The sequence below is a fragment of the Paramisgurnus dabryanus genome, chromosome 17 (assembly GCF_030506205.2).
Source record: "Paramisgurnus dabryanus chromosome 17, PD_genome_1.1, whole genome shotgun sequence".
NCBI lineage: Eukaryota > Metazoa > Chordata > Actinopteri > Cypriniformes > Cobitidae > Paramisgurnus > Paramisgurnus dabryanus.
Window position 1 is genome coordinate 2,717,169 of NC_133353.1, and position 24,850 is coordinate 2,742,018.

At 37.1% G+C, this 24,850-nt stretch overlaps 1 protein-coding gene across 5 annotated transcripts in view; it reads right to left on the minus strand.

Moving 5' to 3' along the window:
• The window catches only part of foxn3 (forkhead box N3), a 152,680-nt gene that overhangs the window by 71,686 nt on the left and 56,144 nt on the right, over nucleotides 1–24,850 (minus strand). For all 5 annotated transcript variants that reach the window (XM_065244820.2, XM_065244825.2, XM_065244822.2 and 2 more), the window contains one exon: nucleotides 10,070–10,206. In XM_065244820.2, coding sequence (XP_065100892.1) covers nucleotides 10,070–10,206 — 137 coding nt within the window. The remainder of the gene's footprint in view (nucleotides 1–10,069; nucleotides 10,207–24,850) is intronic.

Below are 24,850 nucleotides of genomic sequence, written 5' to 3' on the forward strand. Positions count from 1 at the left end.
TGGCGAAGGCACATAATAAACCTTATCAGGTTTGCTTATGAATATTTATTAAGCGTGATGTAAAGTTTGGCCAATAGTATAAACTGCTCTGCCGAAGGCCAGGTAAGCAGGCGGCAGCCATCGAAGCTTTATTGCTTCCCGCCCGTACATTAATTCAGTTTGTTTCCAAAGCAACTGTTTATATGGTTATTTCTTCATGTTGTATAATAAAAATAACTACAAACTACTTAAAATAAAGATTGCAAAGATTTTTGGGGAAAGACTTCTGAAATGTTTACTATGTCCCTGTTTTACACCTCATTTAGGCAACGGTAGGTTCTTCGAATCAGCATATTGGTTTTAGGTACCATCTGTTATAAGAGAAAAAACAAACCCTCACAGGTTCTTTAACGCACCACTATGCAGGCAATTTTACGAAGAATGAGACGATTAAAAAAAGTTTCTTCTAAAGCCTGGAGTCACGGTCGAACACACAGCCTTGCAAAGTATAGTTTATTTGACTTGTACATAGATGTTTAACGCATGCACAGAATGACAAAATGCAATGCATCTCCTGGGCTTCATACGCGCACTCTTCAGATAACAAAAATTGCCTCACGCGCACTGTACGTGGACCCTGACATACATGTAAATAATGGACCATACTTCCACCTTAAAATCGGCATGAAAATAAAATAAAAAAACTGTCATATGTTTTGGAATGTTGTGTGTTTTTTACAAATGACAAAAAAATTCATGTGCCCTCATAATCTTAATTCAAAAACCCAAATCTCTTCCACTCCTAAAAACGAGCGGGGTCCGAGAGAAGATCGCTGTGATTAGCAATTAGCAAGACGACCCAACTTCAAACAATCCAATCAGATCTCCATGGACAAATTCAAATCCAGCCCTGCCTTAATTTATTTCAGAAGCCGGTTTCACTTGGATATATACATCACCACGGGGAAAATAAGGCAATCGCTAGTTCCGTTAATGGCGACTTTAAGGCATCAGAGTTTTGGTTATTTTTTTTCGTAGGGATGTAACAATACTTCGCAGTACGATACTTCACGGTAAAAAAAAATTGCCATCGTAGCATGGGGGGGGGGTATATATATGATGCCGATCTTTTAATATTATTCGCTCACCGGTCAAAATGTGACCTAGCCCTGCACCAGCGTCACTCGTGCTTCACCGCAGTCACACAGACATCGCTTAAATCTCCTGCAGCTTGAACTGAAAGTCAGCAACATGACTTCGGAAGAAACAGAAATTGATGTAGATGACGCTGAAATTTATATAGATGACGTCCCGTCTGGTATAGATAAGTCCGACGTCTGGCAGCATTTTGTTTTCATATCACTCGACGGGAATCTTAATTGGTCGCACAGACGTGTGCACGCACAAAAACATGTCCTACATGCATAAAAAGTCCAGGTGATGCCACGTGATTGAGATATCTTTTGAAATATAACAAAACTAAAGTAAGTTTCTAAGTAACAATGCTAATCTTATTTTGACTCGATCACTAATGGCTCCTGTAGATGGACATCAGAAATGTTTTGTGCAAAGCAGGGAAAGGGAAGAAGAAATGATAGATGATGAGATTAAGGGAGTTTAATCTTCACCCAGTCAGGTCTTAAACATTAGAGGAAAAATCTCAAGTAAACCTCTGTCAAGTCTATAGAATTGCATTGTTGCTGAAAAAATCAACACATGTATGTGTTATACTGTTCTGTAGTTTCAGATATGACATTAATATTTTGTTTACATAGCTATGACTGAGATTATTTTTGTATAGCAGTCATAAAATGACTGGTTTCTTAAAATAGGACATTGTATAGAAGTGTTAGGCTTTCAAAAAAGTCATAAAAAATAGGGGGCCTGTGCCCCAGTACAGCTTTATGTCTAGCAACGCCCCTGCTCAGTCCCTTAATTCTAATTTTATGTAAAATTTTCCTTTTTTCAGTTTCAGACATGAAGTTCAGTTAAGCCTCAAAATGTAAAAATTCTTTATTAAGTTTTATGTACAACAAAAAAGTTGCTGAAATTGATAATATTATGAAAATGTATCTGAAATTTAAATAACAGTTTAATTAAAAGCTAAAAAAACGTGATGTGTATCGTATTGCGAACCCAGCATCGAGATACAGATCGAACCGTGAGCTTAGTGTATCGTTACACCCCTATTTTTAGGCTATGTTTACATTTATGCGTTTAATGTAATCCTTTAAACCGCGTTACTTTTGCTACGTTTACGCCTTTCATTTACACTACACCACCGTTTTCGACCCTCATAAACGGATTCGTAGTTTGAGAACTCAGACGTTGCACTGTCTTATGTAAACAAACAGCTGATTTCAACATGACAGCGCATCATTTTCAAAGTAAAAATGATTTTTATTCAGGTAAATGGAAGTTTGCAACGGAGGTTTTGCCAAAAATAGTAAACATCTACCAACCAGCTATTATAAACGCTATATTAGATTGTTTTAACATGTATTCTTGTAGAAAATGTCTGTTTTATATTTCTGTTTGAGTATTGTTGGGTTTGAATATTGTTGTAATGTTGTTTATGTTCTGTTTAAATTTAGTTTAGCCAATATGAAGGGAGAATTGTAATGGGTCAGACATTATTTTCGAGTTTAATTTAACTTTTGCTTGCTACTTTTAAATGAATTTCGTTTCATATAATTTGTCTCTTAATTTTAATCAATGTTTTGTTGATAAGTTATGTGAATATAAATAAATAAAAACAATAAAATCAACGTCATATTAATATTTAATGCTCGTTCAGCCGATTGGGCTTTTTGCTATTTCTGTGTTGCTAGCGGAGGACGTGCACGGACCTCACACACTTTTAAAAGTTAACGTCATTTTAATTTTTTAATACTTAAGCCGGCGCCGCTTTTTTGTCGGAGAAAGCATGTGAGGGAACACACACGCACTGAACAGCGACAGGTAAGGGAAGATAAGTTATTTGTTGTTTTTCTGAAAAATACAGTCAGTTCGTAGAAAATTTTTAAAAAGTTCATAAATATGAACTGCGAACAATGAACTATTATAAATATAACAGCGTGAAATGACTGAATAAGAACTCCTTACATTAAAGCAATAAGCGTTTCTGTAGGCTAAAGCTATACTTCACCTCTTATTATGTTTGATTGAATTGATTTGCTGAAATTTATTTTTGCTTCAAGTTCGCTACTGTTTAGTACTGTTCACTTGAATGCTTCCTTTTTAAATCATAAAGACCTTTCTGTTTGGTTTATAACATCAACATTAACCTATTAATCATATTAATATGTTGTAGGTGGGAACAATATAAGACTTTCCCAAACATATTTTTATAGGTTCAAAAAAAGTGTCTGTTGTAGTTGCCGGCAAATTGGATCCAGGTATGAATTTTTTCAATATCGCACACCCCTAGGTTTCTTTTTAAAATTCCAGTATAAACGAGGATCGTTTTCATTTTAAAATGCTGTTTTAAAACGCAAATGCTCTAATGTAAACAGGGTCTTAGAGAGCGTGTTTTAGGCTGTTGTTTTGCAGAGGTGTAGGGATCTTCCCCTGCGATTTTCACTTCCCACAGGGTATCAACCTCTTTGAACACCTGGTGCTAATGAACGGCCTAGTGCTGTATTATCACTGTAACACAAGAATAACACCAGATTGCTTCAAAACCACAAACCAAAAAATAAAATAACACCAATATTACAGTGTTTTCCATCAGTCCAGAGAAAAGTTTTTGCTCAAATGATATTCATTCACAGCTCGACGAGAGCCTAAGAATGGAAATCTCGGTGATGTGTTTATTCAAGTATCGATTTTGCAGCAGCTGCCTCTAAAATTCCTTAGGATACATAAAAATAGAATTGTGAGAGAAGTATTGACATGCACTAAAGGCCTTAGACATGATTTTATTACAATTCTGACTAATTTAATGAGCAATTTGAGATGAAAAATAATTGCAATATCTTTTGAAACTATGGGAAGGATGCATATGAAACATTTTTTGTCTATGAGAAACAACGTAGTTGCTAAAGAGATCACTGAAATGTACAGTATTTTATTTCATGTCTCATTAGTGAATTTTCTTTCCACCACAATTTCAACTCCAGAGCAGATGCATCTTGGGAAAAGTTTATTTATTTATTTATTTAAGGAAATGACCTTATTCAGCATCTGTTTGTCGTGAACCGTGCAAATTTTTGCTTTGATGAGGCAGCGATGTGCTTGCAGCGGCTTTTATTGCTGAACCGAGAGATGCATTTTTACGCGCATACTGTAATTGTGTCAACTGTTAAAGCTGCAATTTGGGGCAGCACAGTGGCGTAGTGGGTAGCACTGTTGCCTCACAAAAAGAAGGTCCACAGTTTGAGCCCTGGCTACGTCAGGTGGCCTTTCTGTGTGGAGTTTGCATGTTCTCCCTGTGTCAGCGTGGGTTTACTCCGGGTACTCCGGTTTCCTCACACAGGCCAAAATCATGCAAGTGAATTGGAGATGAGAAATTGTCCCTCCCCCAAATTGTGTATGGATTAACCGGTTCTCGTCATGAATATAGCTTTAGATGCTGAAATGCCAGGAATAATCAATAAATAAACAAAGCTGCAATTCGTAACGTTTTTGGTTAAAAAAAAACAATGTTTAAAACTATGGAAGGTATTTTTGGACTTTTTTAAATTAATTAATTAAATTATAAAATAATTAATTAAATTATAAAATAAAAAATAAAATCGCAAAATATGTCCCAAATTTGAAAATGAAATGCTAAAATAAAAACTAAAACATTATATTAAATTATTTCATTTTCATTTTTAACGTGATGAAGCATCATTCCGGCCAAATTGAAAAATTAAATTAAATTGATGATTTGACATTTCATTTTCAATATAATCTTGAGTCAAGACAGACAATATTAAAATAAAAAGGCAAGCTTGAAAAGGAATCTGTAAATAATTTTTTTTAAAGGCTTTTTATTCATGCCCAAGCAATAATAGGGACAAAATTAAAATGTAAAGTTCAGTTTTAATTCTATGTTCTGTTTTTCTTTTTCATTTTCATTTTCGTGTTCACTTTTATTTTCAACTTGTATGCAAATTCAATGTTAATCAGTGGGTGGGGTTTACTTGCTAAAAAAAATGGGATTGGCTGAAGTGTTGCCAACTCAGCGACTGTGTTGCTTCCCAACTTAGCGACCTTATTGCTACATCTAGCGACTTTTAAACCATTTAGACAAACTTAGCGACTGTTTGGATGAATCTTAGCTTCATATCTGCACATATAGGCTACTGTGTCGCTTGTACCGGCCCACGATTGCTGGGTGGCGCGGTCACGGTGAAATGTGCGCCTGGCGTCTACCCTCTGTGCATTTTCTGAGCAGTGAACAATTTACGAACTGACGCGTGGATGAGATTCGCATGCATTGTTTACATTTCAAACACTAAAAGTGTCTGGTCCGCTGTTATGTATGTGTGTATTTTCACACATCTGATCCAGTGAGGCGTCAGTTTAACGAGCTGAAGACATACACCGACCAGTCACTTACTTTTATATGAACATTATCTGTTTATTCAGCCTATGTGTTGTCTTTACAAGTATCGTATCAGGACTTGCGTCCTCTGTGAAATGCAAGTCTTTCAGGGTCTACCCTGTACACTGCACTGGACACAACATACAGTTCTGACCATAGCTGAAGCAAGCACATAAAGGCTGTGACGATAACGCGTTACTGCATCACCGCAGTAGCCGTTTCACATGGTACGCGGCAACCGCGAGTGTTTAGTTCTTTTTCAATAGGAGACGTGCGGAAAGCGGCAAAACGGGGGCGGTTACAGAGGGGAAGCGGAGTTGGTCCACACGCCTTGCTCGTGCACCCAAAATCCTATTCCTTCTCCGGACATGGTACTTCATGACAGGCACCGTTGAAGATAAACATATTTGCACTAAATGCTGCACAAAACGCTTCCAATACAAGAGAAAAGCTGAAGCCGCTCGGCAATTTTGCCGCTTACCGCGTACGGCCATACGTGAGATGCCAGCTGCGGTGATGTCACGGCCGCAACCTTCTTAAACATGAAGCCTGTCATGCACAGGTGCTCTGATTTCTTGAACGGTACCGACTCACTCCCTGGTTTTAAACCCCTGCGCGAATAACATCATCTCTGCAAGGAAATGTCAGTGCAATGCAAGTTCATGTGCAAGAAGTCCGAGCCACGCGCATTATTTCTCGTTCAAGGAGAAGCAGGCACTGTGTGTTGGTGATGATAATAATAGCATAATAATAATTTTAAACTATAATGGGCAAACATGACAACTATCGTTATGAAGGCAGGTGAGCGCTTACCGACAGCGCGACTCGTTATTTGGTTGAATGCTGTGTTTATATCTGGAGCTGCTGTAAGTGAATTTCTCCAGCTCGGGTTAAAAAAAAGTCTTATCTTCTTGATGATGTAAATGGACAGCTGAAATTGAAAGCATTGATTGGAGTATCCATAAGTTTTGCGCAGTTATTTACGGAATGATGCAATAGGCTATTTCGTTTTGTATCCACTTTGAAAAAATCGAATTAAACATACTAATCATAATAACATTAAAAACTATTTATTTTCGATATCTTTTGAGTTTAATATCAATTATGGAACCGTTTTTGTCATTGTTTTTAACCCATTTTTTGTACAATAAATTATTCAGCGTTTCAACAAGTTTGGAGAAGTGCGTTTCTATCCACGGAAAGTTAACCGAAAAACAATGTCTAAAGAAATAGGAATCAGGTTTTGCACAACTCACCAGAAACAATCTTAAACTGCATATTCTTTCTACAGCTTTTCAGGTTGTTATTCTATGAAATGTATTGTATAAAATGGGCTATAAACGGTGACATAAAAGTTCTATAATCAATAGTATATTCAAAAGATATAATAAACAAAAGATAATATAAAGAAATACATATTATTTCATGCTGTTATTGCTAATATAATTTGTCGTTTTAATGATATATAAGATTACTGCTTTCCTGGGGTGGGTTGTTGTGCTGTAACCGCGTGATTTTGTTGCTTCTTCACCGCGGTAAAACAAAATCCTGTACGGTCACAGCCCTACTCACAAATCAGCGTAACACATGAGGATGAAGGGTTTAAATTGGGCCGAAGCTGAGCCCCGTCACAAAGGCTGAAGGTCTGTTCTGTACCAGTGTGCCCGCTGCAAAAGTAAGTGACGTGTCTATGTATGTCCATTCTCATGAAATGCATACAAATAACACGCAGTGTGATTATCGTGCTATACATAAGCCAAATTCCAATTTTGCGAGCATATGATACGCCAATACTTTCCGGAATTTGGCATATGTATTGCACGATAATCACACTGTGCTATGTGTATGCATTTGATGAGAATGACTGACGCCTCACCGGATCAAATGTGTGAAAATACGCACATATATAACAGTGGACCAGCCCCTTTTTATTGTTTGTTCCTCCTTTGACATGTAAACAATGTTCGCGAATCTCATCCACGCGTCAGCTCGTACAGTCTAATATGTTGCTGCTCAGCATGTACAGAGACACCAGACGCACATTTCACCGAGACAGCGCCACCCAGCACTCGTGGGCCGGTACATGCGACACAGTAGCTTCTCTGTACAGATGTGAAGCTAGGATTAATCCAAACAGTCGCTAAGTTTGTCTAAATGGGTCTAAAAGTCGCTAGATGTAGTCGCTAAGTTGGCAAAACAGTGTCTGACTTGGCAACACTGCTTCACATATCTATGCTGCTTCAGCCATTCCCCTTTTTATGAGCAAGTAAACCCCACCCACTGATTAACATTGAATTTGCATACAAGTTGAAAACGAAAATGAAAACGAAAACGAAAATGAAAAAGAAAATGAAAACCAATAAATAAAAGAGAACATAAAATTAAAACTGAACTTTATTTTAATTTTGTCCCTATTATTGCTTGGGCATGAATAAAAAGCCCTTAAAAAAAAAATATTTACAGATTCCTTTTCAAGCTTGCCTTTTTATTTTAATATTGTCAGTCTTGACTCAAGATTATATTGAAAATGAAATGTGAAATCATCAATTTAATTTAATTTTTCAATTTGGCCGGAATGATGCTTCATCACGTTAAAAATGAAAATTAAATAATTTAATATAATGTTTAAATTTTTATTTTAGCATTTCATTTTCAAATTTGGGACATATTTTGCGATTTTATTTTTTATTTTATAATTTAATTAATTATTTTATAATTTAATTAATTATTTTATAATTTAATTAATTATTTTATAATTTAATTAATTAATTTAAAAAAGACCAAAAAAACCTTCCATATAAAACTGTCTCCTTACTTTAATATAATTCACAATAGTAAGGTTATTACAGTTAATAATGATTTATAAGTGGGTCGGATTTCGCAGGAAATGTCAGTTGTTCTATAACACGTAAATACAAATAGCCTGCAATTTTATGTTTCAAACAGAGATGGGGGTAGAGAGGCAAAGGTTACTGATGCAGTTAAAAAAAAAATCTTGTTCATACATTAAAGGGGTCATATTATGAGATTTTTTTTAAAGATGTAAAACAAATATTTGGTGTTCCCAGAGTGCGTATGTGAAGTTTTAGCTCAAAATACCATATAGATAATTTATTATAGCATGTTAAAATTGACACTTGTTTTCAAGTGTGCTGTTTTTGGGTGTGTCCTTTAAAATGCAAATGAGCTGATGAATTGCAAACACTGATAACAATGATGGTGATATGTTGTAATTTGAAACTCAATTGTGCTGTCAATTATTTTCTCTCTCTCTTTCTCTCTACACTAAATTGCAGTGCTTTGGTTGGATAATGCAGATTAAGGGGGCAGTAATATTGTAATTCGCCTTGCTACCTACCTCACAAAACAGGCGAAATCTGAACGACCTAATTTTTCACATGCTTGCAGAAAATGGCTTACCCAAACAAAGTTACTGGGTTGATATTTTTCACGTTTTCTAGATGGATAGAAAGTGATAGAATCACTAGAGACCCAATTATAGCACTTATACATGGAAAAAGTCAGATTTTTAGGCTATGACCCCTTTAATACATAGACTGTAAAAAAAGATGGACGACGCCCGTTCGTTCTCTTCCATTGGTCAAAAGTAATGCCGCCAGTGTCCCGATACGGCGCTGACATCTTGGATCTTGAGTCTGAGCAGTAACGATTTCGGGACCAGTCCTGCGCAGTAGTGAGCAGGAAGTAAAGCCGTGAAATCAAGGCCCCGCCCTCGCAGAATGCGCATATCACAGATGTCAATCATGACGTGACACCACCATTTTTATAGCATTAAATAACTAAAAACAAAACTTATTTTAAAAACAAACACTTGAATTTACATCAGCGTGATAAAAACTACAGTAAATGACAGAAACCAACTTCGGAAAAAAGATAATTGAAGTGTAATTAAATTGTTTAGTTGGCCTCAAGTCCCCCAATAATATGGGGGAGGCGGGGTTTATGACCTATACTGGGACCAGTCACTGGGGGCGATCGAGATGTTTTGGCTTCACTTTTCAGGGCTTGTGCGGCACACTTGCTTTAATATTGTACGTTTCAATGTCAACCGTACAAAATGATACACATGCTACAACCACACTTGATGAAAAAGTGCATAAAATGCTACTGAGTTTTTTTTTTATCTCATTCCATAATCACCCCGTTCAGCTTGAGCAACACATGATACCCACCCCCAAACTCTCATACTAGAGCTGTCTGGTTTAATTCAATCTCTTTAAAAACATCCATCTCCATTTTCCCTTTCAAGCCACTGAGCTGGCCGCCCATTTGCTCCATATCCTTTGTTAAGGACAATATGCCGGTTCGGGTTTTACAGTAAAGCAATTATCCTATCCTGCACAGTCGAGTGGCTGGAAGCGCGCAGGATCAAATGAAATGGAGCAGCAAGGAAATCGCGTAGAACCTGGGATTTCGCTCCAACGGTTCTGCCTACTTCGACGCAGCCCAACCGATAACAGCAAAGACAAGCGTACAACACAGAGGACAGTGACGTTTGGTTTAAGGATCGAAGTGTCCAGCGGATGACTCGCCTACCTTTGATATGCCTGAGGAGAGGTGGGAGGTGTGGTGAACACTTGGGAATAAGGATGATAAGGGGTCTTCTTCAACGCTTGGATGAGATTCTGTCTGTACTCTGGATCTATGCACCACAGGGAGCCCTTGCCGATACTCTGTGGAGGGAAACATAAATGTGAACAGTCAGAATATAGAAATCAGCAAAATGTGTCAAAAGAAGATTACAGTGCTAAAAATAAGCCTGTCAAACATTTCAGGTTAACAAGTTAACTCTACTAAAATTCATTGTATATTTGTATGATGTGCATAAGTTGGTGCCTTAAAGGAATAGTTCGCCCAAAAATAAAAACTGTGTCATCATTTTCTCATTGTTCTAAACCTGTATAATGTTTTGTATTTTGATAACACAAAAGAAGATATTTTGATAAAATATGGTGAGTACACAGCTGCTGTAACCACTGACTTCCATTATGGAAGTTTTGCGATAAATGATGAAGAAGATATTTTGATAAATGATGGTACCCATTGAATTCTATCATATTTGTTTTTTCCTACTATGGAAGTCAATGGTTACAATCAGCTGTGTGCTTACCATCATTTATCAATTTTTTGTGTTCATCAGAATAAAATTAATTTATAAAGGTTTAGAACAACAATTATGAGCAAATTTTCATTTTTGGCTGAACTATCCCTTTAAGCCCGGAGTATAGTCTGTTTTTACGTGTACGCAAATGTATGCGCACAGTCGAACACACGCCTTGCTAAAAAATTTGTCTCTTTGACTCTTTGAAATTCGGCAGGGCGTGTACAGCACACGCGCAATTTCTGATTACGAATTTTGCGTCAAGCGCAATGAATGTGGACCCCCTGTGTAATGCTGCATTTACACCAACCGCGGAAGAGGCTTCACGAGTGATTTCAATGTTAAGTCAATGTGAGGTCCCGCGGCGCGGAAGAGGCGTTCGGCGCGACGCGGAAGACGTGTTTCCGCCTCATTCGCGCGTGAAGCTCGCGAGAATTGAGCGTTGTGCGCGGTACGCGCGAATTGTGCTTTTGTGCATTTTGCGGTTCACGCGAATTTGCGGCTGACGCCCGAGTTGAAAAATTTGAACTTTGGCGAAATTTCGCGCCATTGAATAATGCGATCGCATAATCACATTTTTCTGGAGGGGCTGTTTAGTGTAGCTTAAGGTCATGGGTTTAAATCCCAGGTAATGCATACTGATAAAATGTATACCTTGAATCGCTTTGTATGTGTCTGCCAAGTGCATAAATATAAACTTGTAGCTGATGTAGACAGCAGTCTACCACATTCATTCACCAAAATAGTCAAGTACTGTACACTACCTCTTAACCTCTTGCATTGTCAGGTACATTTCTATCCTTGACAACCATTACTTTCCCTGTCATTCAGTCTCGGACATGAATGACACTGCTTAGAAAAATATATGAAGTCGCTTCACGTTGACAGCTTCTGTACTGTTGGTAACTAACAGGCATTCTTACTCGACGATGGGATCTCACTGTATCATGAGACGTCAAATCACCAACTCTCATCGAAAATGACTTTCAGTCACTCTACAGCTGCAAATCGCTTTCACTATAAACTCCCGTTGAAACAGCCATCGTGCACGGCAAAGCACAATTTGTTCATTAAGTCAAATTTCTGGGTTAATGATTTATTCTGGCACCAATTTTAGCCCGTTTAGCCCAGCGCAACAAAGGAGGAAATGAGAACCCGACCACCTGCATCACCTTGACCTCCGGATCGGCTCCAGTCGAAAATGAAAAATGAAATAAAGGTATCAAAAAAAGAATAAAAATCACAAAATATGTCCAGTACAGATTTTGCAATGTTTCTTTAGACCAGTGTCAGCGTTTTAAAACAGCAGAGTGCTAGAGAAAGCTTCTGCTATATAAATTAGCTCTCCTGACAGATCTCGCTGTAAAAGCGAAGAAACAGCAAAATGTCACTTTGAAAGTGATGTCAGGAGAAAATTACAACAGCTCATTAGTACAGACTACAATCAGTGTCATGTTACCGAGTCCAATTTTTCAGTTCCAGTCTCCCTGTACTGTCATAGAGTTGCACACAAAATCAAGTTTGGACTCTCACTGTGCATATGCAAAGTGAAAATCATTTCTGTTAACGTCAAAGCCGTGGACAGCGTGTTGTTTTGCTATAGCCAGACTGTGTGTTTTCACTAAATCAATAGTCATGACCTTCGGTTGACTGACAGTGTCATACTGTGAGCCTTGGGGTAATACACACATTGAAACCTCTCTTTAACTACCAAACTGACTTGTACTGTTTGCTTTTGCAGGAGGGGGTTTCATTTACTTTAAGGAAAACTATTGAAACCCGCTGATCTGTTATTCACATTGGGTTAATTGAGTGTTTTTTAAGGGGCCAAATATCATGAAGAAAAAGGCGCTATGAGCTGTTTTTCAGCGGGAATACCAGATTCCCTCTGACAAGGGCTAAGAAACGATAACGCACTCTATTGATTACTGCAAACCCCAGAGCGAGCGCTTGGCTCTTTACCCACAGTATTTGGCTTCAGTGGAAAGATTTGTACCAGCACAAGTCAAACAATTCAAACCCTTGGAGTGTTTTAGCAAACGTTAAACAGCGCGTTTATTGGACTCACAATTTATTTATAAGCTCGATGTTTAAGGGTTGATCTGTATACTCTGAGATATACAAGTAAAGATAAAAGCTTCTAGGCCGGTGCTATTGTCGATTTTATTTTCATCTAATGGAAGCAAAAGGTGTAGAAAAATATGGCACTGGCTAAATATCAGATATAATAATAATAAGACTTAATGTAAAATAATGCTATAAACTAGCTATTTTACAGAATATTAGAGTTTTCAATATGAAAAAATATATATATAATAAAAAGTCTATTTATAATATTATTAATAATAATAATAATAATAAAATAGCATAAAATGTACAACAAACCGCTGCAAATACGACTACTAACTGATAAATAGCCTTTTTTAAGCTGTTATACAAATTATTTAAGCAAAAAATGACAGAAATAGATAAATGACGGCACGCATACGTTAAAGGGATAGTTCACCCAAAATTTATAAAAAAAAAACTCTCAATATTTTCTCATTCTCATGTTGTTACAAACCTGTATAAGGGTCAATGACGTGACATTAATTATTTTGTGTCTGTATGGATAAATTAAATGTTAAAGGGTTACAATTTCAAAATAAATTTGCAGATTTCTTGCATACATTCTCTTTTTTGAGGACCAAGTCTAAAATCTCTGGTTTTATTTCATTTTGAAAGAATATTTGGGAGATAATTGCAAAAATGTCAATGTGGTGTAATCGTGTCTGTTTCAATTGGTGTAACTAGTATTTCTTTTTTATTAAAATATAAACATATTCATAAAAATGTGGAATAAAATATATCCATCTAGTTTAGTTTAATATGATTTTTTAACATACATTTTCACATCATTTGTCAAAGATTATTTAGAAAACAGAGCTGTTTTCAGCATTTGTAAGGACAAATATTACAAAAACGCATTAAAATTTACATTTAAAAAATAACTAATTAAATGACATTTTAAAATAATAATTATCATTTTTTGATGATTACACTTACATGCCATCAAGGTGGATAAGATATTGAATATTTCTCTTACTTTTTGGCGCAATTGACGGTTACAGCATTTAACATTTACAGGTCCATTCAGTCTTAAAGGAATAGTCAACCCTTTTGCCATATTAAACTATGTTATTACCTCAACCTAGACGAATTAATACATATCTATCTTTTTTCAATGCGTGCACTGTACAGCACTTCTTGAATGTGTTAGCATTTAGCCTAGCCCCATTCATTCCTATGGTACCAAAAAAAGTTTTATTTTGTTGCACCATACTTACTGGTATAACTCCTCATGTAACAGTCTTTAAATAGGAAAAACACGGAAGTGTTTGGTGGCTTCCCTGTTTGGTACCATAGGAATGAATGGGGCTAGGCTAAATGCTAACACATTCACGACGCGCTGTACAATGCACGCATTGAAAAAAGATAGATATGTATTAATTCATTAACATAAACATCAAATTAACATAAATAGCATTGAAATAAATGTGATGCGTGCTTTTAAAACAAGATTTTTTTTTATTTCTCATCTTGCCAAACCGTTTTTGTCATTGACCCATAAATGTCTTTGTTCTGATGAACACAAAGGAAGATATTTTGAGGAATGTTTGTAATCAAACCATTCATGAGCCCCATTCACTTCCATAATATTCTTTTATCCTACTATGGAAGTGAAAGGGGCTCATGATAGGTTTGGTTACAAACATTACTCGAAATATTTTCCTTCATGTTCAAAAAGAAATTTATACCGGTTTGTAACAACTGAGAGTAAGAAAATGATGACAAAATTTTCAATTTTGGGTAAACTATCGTGCAGAAGTTTTTTTACCCGGTTAAAAGAGGTTTACAGAATATATTAGGATTTTGACACATTTTTTTATCCTTTTACCTTTTTTCAGAAATGACAGAAAATAATTTTTTAAATGGAGATTTTTGCATTCACTTAGAGGGTTTTGAAATGAAAGACAGTCAAATTGGTTAAATAGCAATGAAATAACTAAAGTCATATTTGTCAAAATAAGGCAATTCTATTACAAAACCTTATCATTGCAATTAAAGTAAGATTACTGAACCTAAACATAAGAGCCTGATAAAAAAAAACTAATTTCCAAAAAAAACGTGTCAGACACACTTGAGGGTTTGCATCTAGCTCTTTACATATACATAGAGACTATGAATAAATAAAATTTAGGCTATCATATTTTTGTAATAGTTACATTTAATAGCAGTGGTATTACACGTCACTCACATGTAATATTTTTAGAAGGAAACGTATTTCCTAGCAAAGATTGCTGTTTTCATCTAAAAGCACTGAATGCATTTATTCTTAGCACAAACTGACATTCTCCACCTAATTAAGCTGTCAACCTTCCATCAGCAGTGTGTTTTTAAGTCACCTGGACCAACCGCTAAGATGAATCGCACCATGAAATTCAATCTTTAAATAGTCTGTCCACTAGATGTGAATGCTTTGATGAAAATGAACAATAGAGGAAATAAAATAAACAATGAGCCAGGGCACTGCTAACACATTTTAATATCAGAAATATTTAGAAAGCTGACCCTTTACTGATGATTTTTAGATTTGAAAAAAGCAACGTATTGGCTTTTTGACTCTTGGGAAAAGCCGAAAGTGTGAGATTAAACAAAGACAATCAATTCCAATTACCACAGCATCATAAATCGTGGAACACAAGCCCTGCAGAAAAATCTACTATCGTGAAACTCAGCGAGGCAGATTTTCCTCACAAGTTTATTACATTCTAATGTTTTAAAATTGTTTATTTACCTAATTATCGGCCTGCACAATAATATATAACAGACCTATCTAAGCACTATGTCTGTGCACACAATTTAACTTCCAATAAAGGACATGGCTTTAAAGCATGATACGTGATCCTCCAAGCATTCAGGGCATCAGATTATTCATATGTGCTCTGTGGAAAAGAGCCTGCGCTGGTCTATCTTTCCAAATGTTCTGTAATCAGCAGAAATCAATAGGTTTCAGAGCACTTTGCTTCAGATTTATCTCCATCTCCTGACAGCTGCTGTGTCCGTCTGAAGGCCAGCTCAATGGCATCAGCCAATAGAGTCTCCAATGAGAGAGAGAGAGAGAAAGGAGGGGGGACACTTGGATTACACTGGTCGCCTAGGCAACAGGCAATGGTGAAGTATATAAAGACTGTTTGATAGTCTTGGCAGAAAGATCTTTCATTCTGCTGAGAAGCATGGGCCTCTGAAGATGCTATATTCCATTATAAGCAGTGAAGTTAATCCTATCAGTTCCCGGGCAAAATGAAAGGCCTGCTATTATGAACCCACCCTCCTCGACCCAACTATCCAGAGCCCCCTTCAACACTTTTAAAATGTTAATACTTTGGAGAAGATCTGGATTCATCATTTTACTAAACGGCACAATAGTTTATATTCTGCGATAATTAATATGAGGAACCTCCAACCCTAATGCTGCGTTTACACCAGCCGTGGTAGAGGCGGAAAAAACGCGCTATTTGCTTCATTCGCGCGTGAAATTCTAGTCATTCGAGAAATTCACGCGGAAACTTGCGTCATGGGAGGGGCTTCTGCGACTCCGCCACTCCGCTCGCTTCCTGTAACCATGTCACTACTACAGCAAGGTCCTGATTGCTTAATGCGGCAAGTTCAGATTTTTCAACTTGCGCGTTTCCCGCGGCAACGCTCAAAGGATGCCATGTAAATGTAAATCACCCATGCTTGCGGCCTCTACCGTGGCTGGTGTAAATGCAGCATAAGGGGGCGTGTACACCTAAGTGTTTAAAGGAACCGTATGTAAGAAATTTGTATCAATTAATGTAAAAAATGGCCCTGATATGTCACTAGATATTAAGAAATCATTTTCATTTCAAATACTTATATTACTGACAACAGTGGTCCGGCAAGGATATTGGCATTTAAAAAGTGGAGTTGCAGCCCTCAACTGATGTTTATGTTGTCGTTTTGTGTATTGGCCACCAGTTGGGTGATTGCAGTACCAGTTTTAGCCACAAGTTTTGTTATTGCAATACCAGTTTTGGCCACAATCCTACATACTGTTCCTTTTATCGCGTCTGAAAACGCCAGCCAGATGCCGACTGTGGCCGCTTGCCAGCATTTTTTCTGCTAAGCGCTTTGGTTGCTATAATACTTCTGCTTTGTTTATCATTTGTTGAAAGATGTGCCGATTAGTTGTTGTAATATTTTTCACACCCCTCCTCCATTGTGATTGGATGGCCGAGTGAAAAGTGACATTGACAAGCTGAGCGTTTCACCCAAAGTTGAACATTTTTCAACTCTCTGCGCGAAAAAAGCATAGGGGGTCATCGCTCAGCATTTTTGAAAAGCGTGGCACTTCCATTGGAAAAAATTGAAAACATACTGTATGCCACATGCCCGCTAAATAATAAACTTTGGATCAAAACAAAAAGTTGAGCTCTTATTAAGAATATAAATGACACTTCAATAATATGGACAGTAAAACGGGCAAACATCTAACACGCTTACATTGAATGGCTTTGGCAATTTTACTGCAAGTTAAATATAAAAATGACAGAGAGAATAGATAGACAGGAAAAGATTCCTGCACCATAGCTCGTATCATACATTCTGACCACTACACCAAGGGTCCAACATTAAACAACGGCTACGTTTATGCTTAGCATTAATATGCGTTCACCGTAATCCGATCACGCATATCGGATCATCACTCAATCAGTGCAATTTACACTTGTCAACATCAAATAGCTTCTGTATCTGGATTTCTGATCGGATCGCTGTTTTCCAAACAAATTTTTAAGTAAGTCTGCTGTGGGAAAATGTCCCGCGATGCAAAGTTGACCTGAAGTAGTGGGTTTTTTTTTTTTTTTAATTCAGTCCCGAGAGACTTCACGAATCTTGTTAAATGAGCAGAATGCAAAACATAATATATATTATTGGATAGACTCTGCGAACGAGAACCTTAAAAATAAACCAGTTGCCAGATTTGGTGAGAAAATTCTGCATCTTTTACTGAGAATGAATAAGTGTGCAACTTTTGGGTGTGAAAACAAACCCTTGGTTTTTTGGCAGACAGGAGGGGGAATAATGATAGCGGGTGGGGTGTTGTATGATGTCAACCTGTGAATGCAGATACGATGACCACATTCCGTATACACTGCAATGAGATCAGCTCACAATGGCTCCTCGACTACTTTAGTACCAGGAAATGCAGATTGGATAACATTCCCATCACAAATGCGTTAACACTTGTCTTTTCAAAGTGTATGTGGATAACATAACTAATAGAATACTAATAGTAAAACTGATCAAAGTAATAGTAAAACTAATCATTTTGTCTCCAAAAAATCCAACTATTTCTAAAAAAAAAGTCTAGTACAGTTTACGGGGAGGGATTAGCTTAAAGGGATAGTTCACCCAAAAATGAAAATCCTGTCATCATTTACTCACTCTCATGTTGTTGCAAACCCATATAAATTTCTGATGAACACAAAAGAAAAAAAAAAGAGAAATGTTTGTAACCAAACCATTCGTGGACCCCATTCACTTCCATTTTGGGAAAAACGAATACTATGGAAGTGAATGGGGCTCATGAACAGTTTGACTACAAACATTCCTCAAAATATCTTCCTTTGTGTTCATCAGAACAAAAAAAATTATACAGGTTTGTACCATAATGGGAGTTAGTAAATGATGATAGAATTTTCATTTTTGGGTGAACTATCCCTTTAAGCCAGGACTAGACCTTAATATAACTAGTTTTAACAAATATGCCTTACTAAAAACATTACTTGTGTGCATTTTGAGGCAAAACAAAGAGTACTGGTGTATTTTAAGATATGCAAGTTGTTTTCGGTTTGGACAGCTCTTAAAATTTTTTAGTCTGTCCGGAAAGCCACCACATACTTTACCCTCCATATTCTGCATTAACTTCAACCGCAGTGTTTTGATTCCCTGAACTGAGAGTGTTAATGCTCTTTTGGTAAGGTGATCTATATAAATGCAGACATCGACCGTGCTGAAACATGGATAAATCAAGGTGTCCAAAAGAACATCATTGCTTTAGTCTCCAAATCCCAGCAGTCATCAGCTGCTAATGGCTATGGCCCAAGAGACGTACTTTTTGTCAGAGGCTCTGGAGCTAAAAACACAGGAAGGAAAAAAGTGCATCTGAGGCCTGTAATTGGTGGAGACCGTTGATTTCATTGGTCAAATTCTGCACACAATGGCATTTTTAATGCAGGTCTATATTGTGAATTTCTGCAGTGGAGCATTAAGGGGCCAATGACTTAACCCACCTTCAGAGCCTCTCAGTGTATTAAAAAAGGGCATGAAGGGTCATTTATAATAAGGGTGCTCGGGGAGGGGGTGGTTTGGTTGTTGTTGGTCATATCTATTCACGGAAAAAAGCCCAACAACTCTGGCCTACTCTCATTCTTTCCTTTTCATTTTTTATTGTGGTGCGCAATTCACTGTGAAGACCACAGAGATCCACCATGACATTCACCACCACTATAATAGCATCAAAAGACCTCCAGTAAACAAATGGCCATTCCCAAAGGGCGAGTCCATTTCCTTTAAATGCGAGCGGGAAAAATTACGGGTTTAAATTGAAGCAAATAATAATGTATTATGTCAGAGTCCTCTGCATGTGTTGTTAGTAAACATGCTGCACAGTGTTTTGTACATGTATATGAAAGAGCTTTCTCTGATATTTCAGCGCAATTGATTAAATAAGCTTGCGCAACTTTCATACGCTGGCAAAATAAAAACTAATAAAAATGTTTTTATCTGTTTAAAAAAACATTTGTTTAAATGTTTTATTTTGTGCCACCATACTGACTTGTGTATCTACTGTATGTACTCATGTCTATAAATAGCGAAAATATAGAAGTGTTTGGTGACTTCTAAATGTATCCCTGTTTGGATCCTAAGGAATGAATGGGGCTAGGCTAAATGCTAACACATTCACGACGCTCTGTACAAAGATTAAGTGCACGCATTGAAAAAAGATAGGTATGTATTAATTTGTCTAAGTGGAGGAAAGAAAATAGAAAATATGGAAAAATAGTGGTGTTTTCCTTTAAGCCAGGACTAGATATTAGTTTAAATAGGAAATATAACTAGTTTGAACAAACATTCCTTACTAAACACATTACTTGTGGGCATTTTGAGGCAAAACAGGGACTGGTGTATTTGAATATATGTCAGTGCAAGTTGTTTTCAGTTTGGACAGCCCTTACATTTATTTTAGCCTAGGACTAAACTAATCTCTGTCCGGGAAACCGCCCCTAAGTGTTCAGGCTAGAAGTTGGTACATAACATTAGATAAATAGGCGAAGAGTAGGCTGTTTTTGTGGCTGCTCGTACACATTTAACCACATGCACGTCTACACCCCAAAAGCAATTTGGTCGAATGTGTTTTCGACTACCTCTGAATGTGGTCGAAAGTGGATGAGCTTAAAACATTTTACACCTCGTTTACACCTGTCTTTAGTGTCGTCTACATGTGATCCGATCGACCAAACTCATCTAAGAGGCTGTTTACACTTGGCATTAACATGCGTTTTCATCGATCGGATCACAAGTGGACGAGAGAGACACATTACGTTTACACCTGGTATTTAAATCCGTCTCTTTTGTCCACTTTCGACCGCATCTGTCCTGAATACTGTGAGGGGGTGGTCTGTGAGACGGTGGGCGAGTCTCTCTGCTGTCATTCAAACCCGAGCGGGAGTAATTATGAGTTTATATGGACGCAAACTAATATTATGTCGGAGTCCACTGCTTGTTTAGCAAGTATACATGCTGCATAGTGTTTTGTACGTTTATATGTTGGAGCTTTCTCTGAATTTTCAGCGCAATTGATGAAATAGGATCGCGCAACTTTCACACGCTTTCAAAACGAAACTACGGAGATCAGCCGCTTTAGTTGTATCAATGAAAGGCTAAAAATAGCGCTGTTCACCGTATGTTTACGCCAGAAGTCAAAAAAAGACGTAAAACTTGTGTTTAATACCTCAGATCAGATAAATGGGCGGAGAGAAGGCGGTCGCGTGTGGCGGTTCGAACGCATTCAACCACATATGCGTTCCACAACTCCAAAGCGATCCGATCGAAAGTGGTTTCGACTACCTCTGAATGTGGTTGAAAGTGGTCGAAAGTGGACGAGCTCAAAACGTTTTGAACACCGTTTACACCTGGCATTAACGTCGTCCACTTGTGATCCGATCGACGAAAACGCATGTTAATGCCAAGTGTAAACAGCCTCTAAGGGGCTGTTTACACTTGGTATTAAGATGTGTTTTCATCGATGGGATCACAAGTGGACGAGAGAGATACATTACGTTTACACCTGGTATTTAAATCCGTCTCTTTTGTCCACTTTCGACCGCTTCTGTCCTGAATACTGTGAGGGGATGGTCCGTGAGATGGTGGGCGAGTCTTTCTGCTGTCATTCAAACCCGAGCGGGTGTAATTATGAGTTTATATGGACACAAACTAATATTATGTCGGAGTCCACTGCTTGTTTAGCAAGTAAACATACTGCACAGAGTTTTGTACGTTTATATGTTGGAGCTTTCTCTGAATTTTCAGCGCAATTGATGAAATAGGATCGCGCAACTTTCACTCACTTTCAAAACGAAACTACGGAGATCAGCCGCTTTACTTTTATCAATGAAAGGCTAAAAATAGCGATGTTCACCGTATGTTCATGCCAGAAGTTAAAAAAAAGACGTAAAACCTGTGTTTAATACCTCAGATTAGATAAATGGGCGGAGAGAAGGCGGTCGCGTGTGGCTGTTCGAACACATTAAATCCCATGTGCATTCCGCAACTCCAAAGCGATCCGATCGAAAGTGGTTTCGACTACCTCTGGATGTGGTTGAAAGTGGTCGAGAGTGGACAAGCTCAAAACGTTTTGAACACCGTTTACACCTGGCATTAACGTCGTCCACTTGTGATCCGATCGACGAAAACGCATGTTAATGCCAAGTGTAAACAGCCTTTTAATACCAGGTGTTTAGGGCCGTCAAACCATTAATCATGATTAATCGCGATGAATCGCATAAAAAATAAATGTTTGTGTTTGCACAATATATGTGCGTGTAGTTATTATGTATATATAAATACACGAACATTCAAGTATATAGTTAAAAACATTTACATTTGTGTATATATATTCTTTTTTATATATTTATGTATGTATTATTTAATATGTTTTATATTATATATAAATAAAACAAATTTACACATAAATCTAATTTTATATTATGCAAACACAAACTTTTGTATGCAATTAAGCACAAATAATTTGACAGCCCTAGAAATAATGTTGACTGTATACGGAAAATAATCTGAATTTCAATAAATTTTATGAGAAATGTTTTAAGTTCATATTAAAATCTTTAATAATATCGACTTTCAATAATACTAAATGCAAAGTTGCCAATTTTTAGCTTAGTTTGTAATACTGTTGAAGTCTCTTCTAAACCTCTAATGGAGGCATTTGGGAGATTTCTGGGTGTTTATCTCAAAAGAAATATCTAAGATGCAAGAGATTTAGGCAAAAGTTTCAATTTGCTCACCTTTTAATCTTTATTTATGTCTAGGAGAAATAACTGAGGTATTAAAGTAATCACATCTGTGATCTTTCTTATAAGTTACATCGATCCCCACTCTCATTCAATCAAAAACAACACAGATGTGATTCTAAGGCACTTTCAGTGTGCAAACATCCTCAAGGGGGACTTTAAGCATGGTTTCCCCTAGCTTATTGCTTTATTACTGTTGTTTAAATAAATACATTTTCCTCTTAAATGTGTATAGACACCAGAGACACCAACATGCAAAATGTACTGTGAAGTCAATAATTTGTTCAACAATAAAATTGGTTGTGTCAAAATTAATACTGAGACTGCGAAGAAAAGAGCAAAGGAAACTATGAGCCTGCTAATGACATGTGTAATCCTAATTAAAGAGGATTCCTTAGCAAAACCTGAAGCTATTCAGACTACAGCACAGAAACAAAAGTAAGAGCTGATGAAATGATAAACTACTGTAAGTCCAGACTTGGACGTCCTGGTTTCTCTATTAAGTCTTTGGCAGAACAATACTCAGAACAGAGCGTCTGTGGGTGTATGAGTGCGTGTGTAGTTGGACGTATGTTTTAGTGAGCAATGGTGACTAAGAATGGCAAAATTAAGCACGTTTTCGAAAGAAGCTACTAACTTGGCGTGCGGACGCCATGTTTATACTGACACAGCCACCACACGCCGAGATCCTACGCAAGCAATATGGTGTCCCCATGGACACAGCATACGGTCAGGAGCTCGGAGAAGAGAGGGCTTCAGAATCAAATCTGTGAAGAGCTGCACATTCATACAGCAGTCTAATACTGTAAGCTGTCCCATTTTAAATAAATCAGATTTGACTGTAGTTAACACAGCAGTGTCATTTTTTTACTTAGATCTATTTCTTTCAATGCAGGAAATTGTATTGCTCACAGCTTGATTGTTCATCGCTAAGGACTTAGTTTTTAATGAAGATTTTAGTTATGTTTAATTTGTCTAGCGCAATTGGCGTCAAACAGTACAGAGTTATTTTAGTATGCAATTAATGTGCATAGCACTGATAAGATAATTAAATTTTTGAAGAAATTGATGGGATGCTGGTGTTTATGTTGAATGCTTTTTTTTACTTTAGTATCTTGGCAAAAATAAGCACAGTTTGAAACATTGTTAAAACGTACACACGAGTTAAAAAAATGTCAACGTCACAAACTGAGCAAGATTTGCTAGGTCTTCCATCAAATGTCTGTATTACTGCATTAAAAACTTGTATGTGAACTCAAACAGCACTCTTCTCAAAACCACATTACACTCTAATGGTGCATTCACACCAGAGGCGAATTAAGCATTAAGCGCGAGGGATTTATATGTTAAGTCAATTCAAAAGACGCAATAAACATCCTGTGGCGCAATTCGCGTGGATGAGGCATTAAAGGAAAACACCACTGGCTATTTGCACTAGGGCTGTCACTTTTCGATCGAAAATCGATTGCACAATCAATCGGACCAACCAAAAAAAGTTTCGAAAACGAAAATAGGCAATCGATTTTAACCAAATATGTACACTATTAATTTTAAAAGAATTAAACAGTTAAAAATATAGATGTAACAAAACTCACAAACAAGCAGAAAAAGAAAATAAAGAATTCCGAAAGTGCAGTAGGTGTGCGAAAGCTAGACAGAAAATACCCAGCAATTTTACGCACCTATAGTTTCACGCTTTCAATCACTGCATCTAGTGTTTTGCAAAGAAAATGGAGGACAACGTCAATAAACCTGTGCAACACGAGAGAGCGTCGAAATTGTGACCTTACAGGAGATGATGAGTTATGACAAGGAGCCACCCTTGCGAGCTGACAGCGACCCGCTTTTGTGATGGAAGATTGGCAGTACGAAATACGCAGCTGGCAATGAAGTACCCGAGTTTCCCTGGGACATCAGTGCGGTCGGAGTGCGTCTTCTCAACAGATGGACATATAGTGAATGAAAAGCGCTCTGCTCTTGACCCCTAAAATGTTGATCGACTTGTTTTCCTGACCAATAATTTGTAATGGCCCTAGCCTTTTTGCGCATTTCATTATGCCTGCCTAGTGCCGCCTAAGTGTCGGTTACGTTTAATAAAAAAATACACAGCATGTTCTCAACTTCAAGTAAGTCTATTTAAAGTTTCATTTTTGAACAGTTGTTTGAAATGGATCGAATCATTATTTAAAATAATTTTTGAATTGCCTAAATCATAAAAGCAGCCGGTTGAAGCCTGCAGTAATGTTTTTCATTTATGGCAGCAGTCCACTCTGCATATTTTTTTAGAGAATGTTGCACTACTGTTGCTGTTTTTTATTTTGCACAAAACTTAATGACAATGAATAAGAAATATTGCAGACTTGTGCGTTTCAGGCGCTCTCTTTACATTTGTCTGTTATTTGGCGTTGAAAATGGAAACGTCTTTTACATGGAAAATCGATTTTACAATCGATTCAATGAACACTTATATATTAAAAAACGAAAATGATTTTTTCACAAAAGTGACAGCCCTAATTTGCACTAATCCCTTCGACCTCGGGTGCAGTAATATTGGCAGAAGTT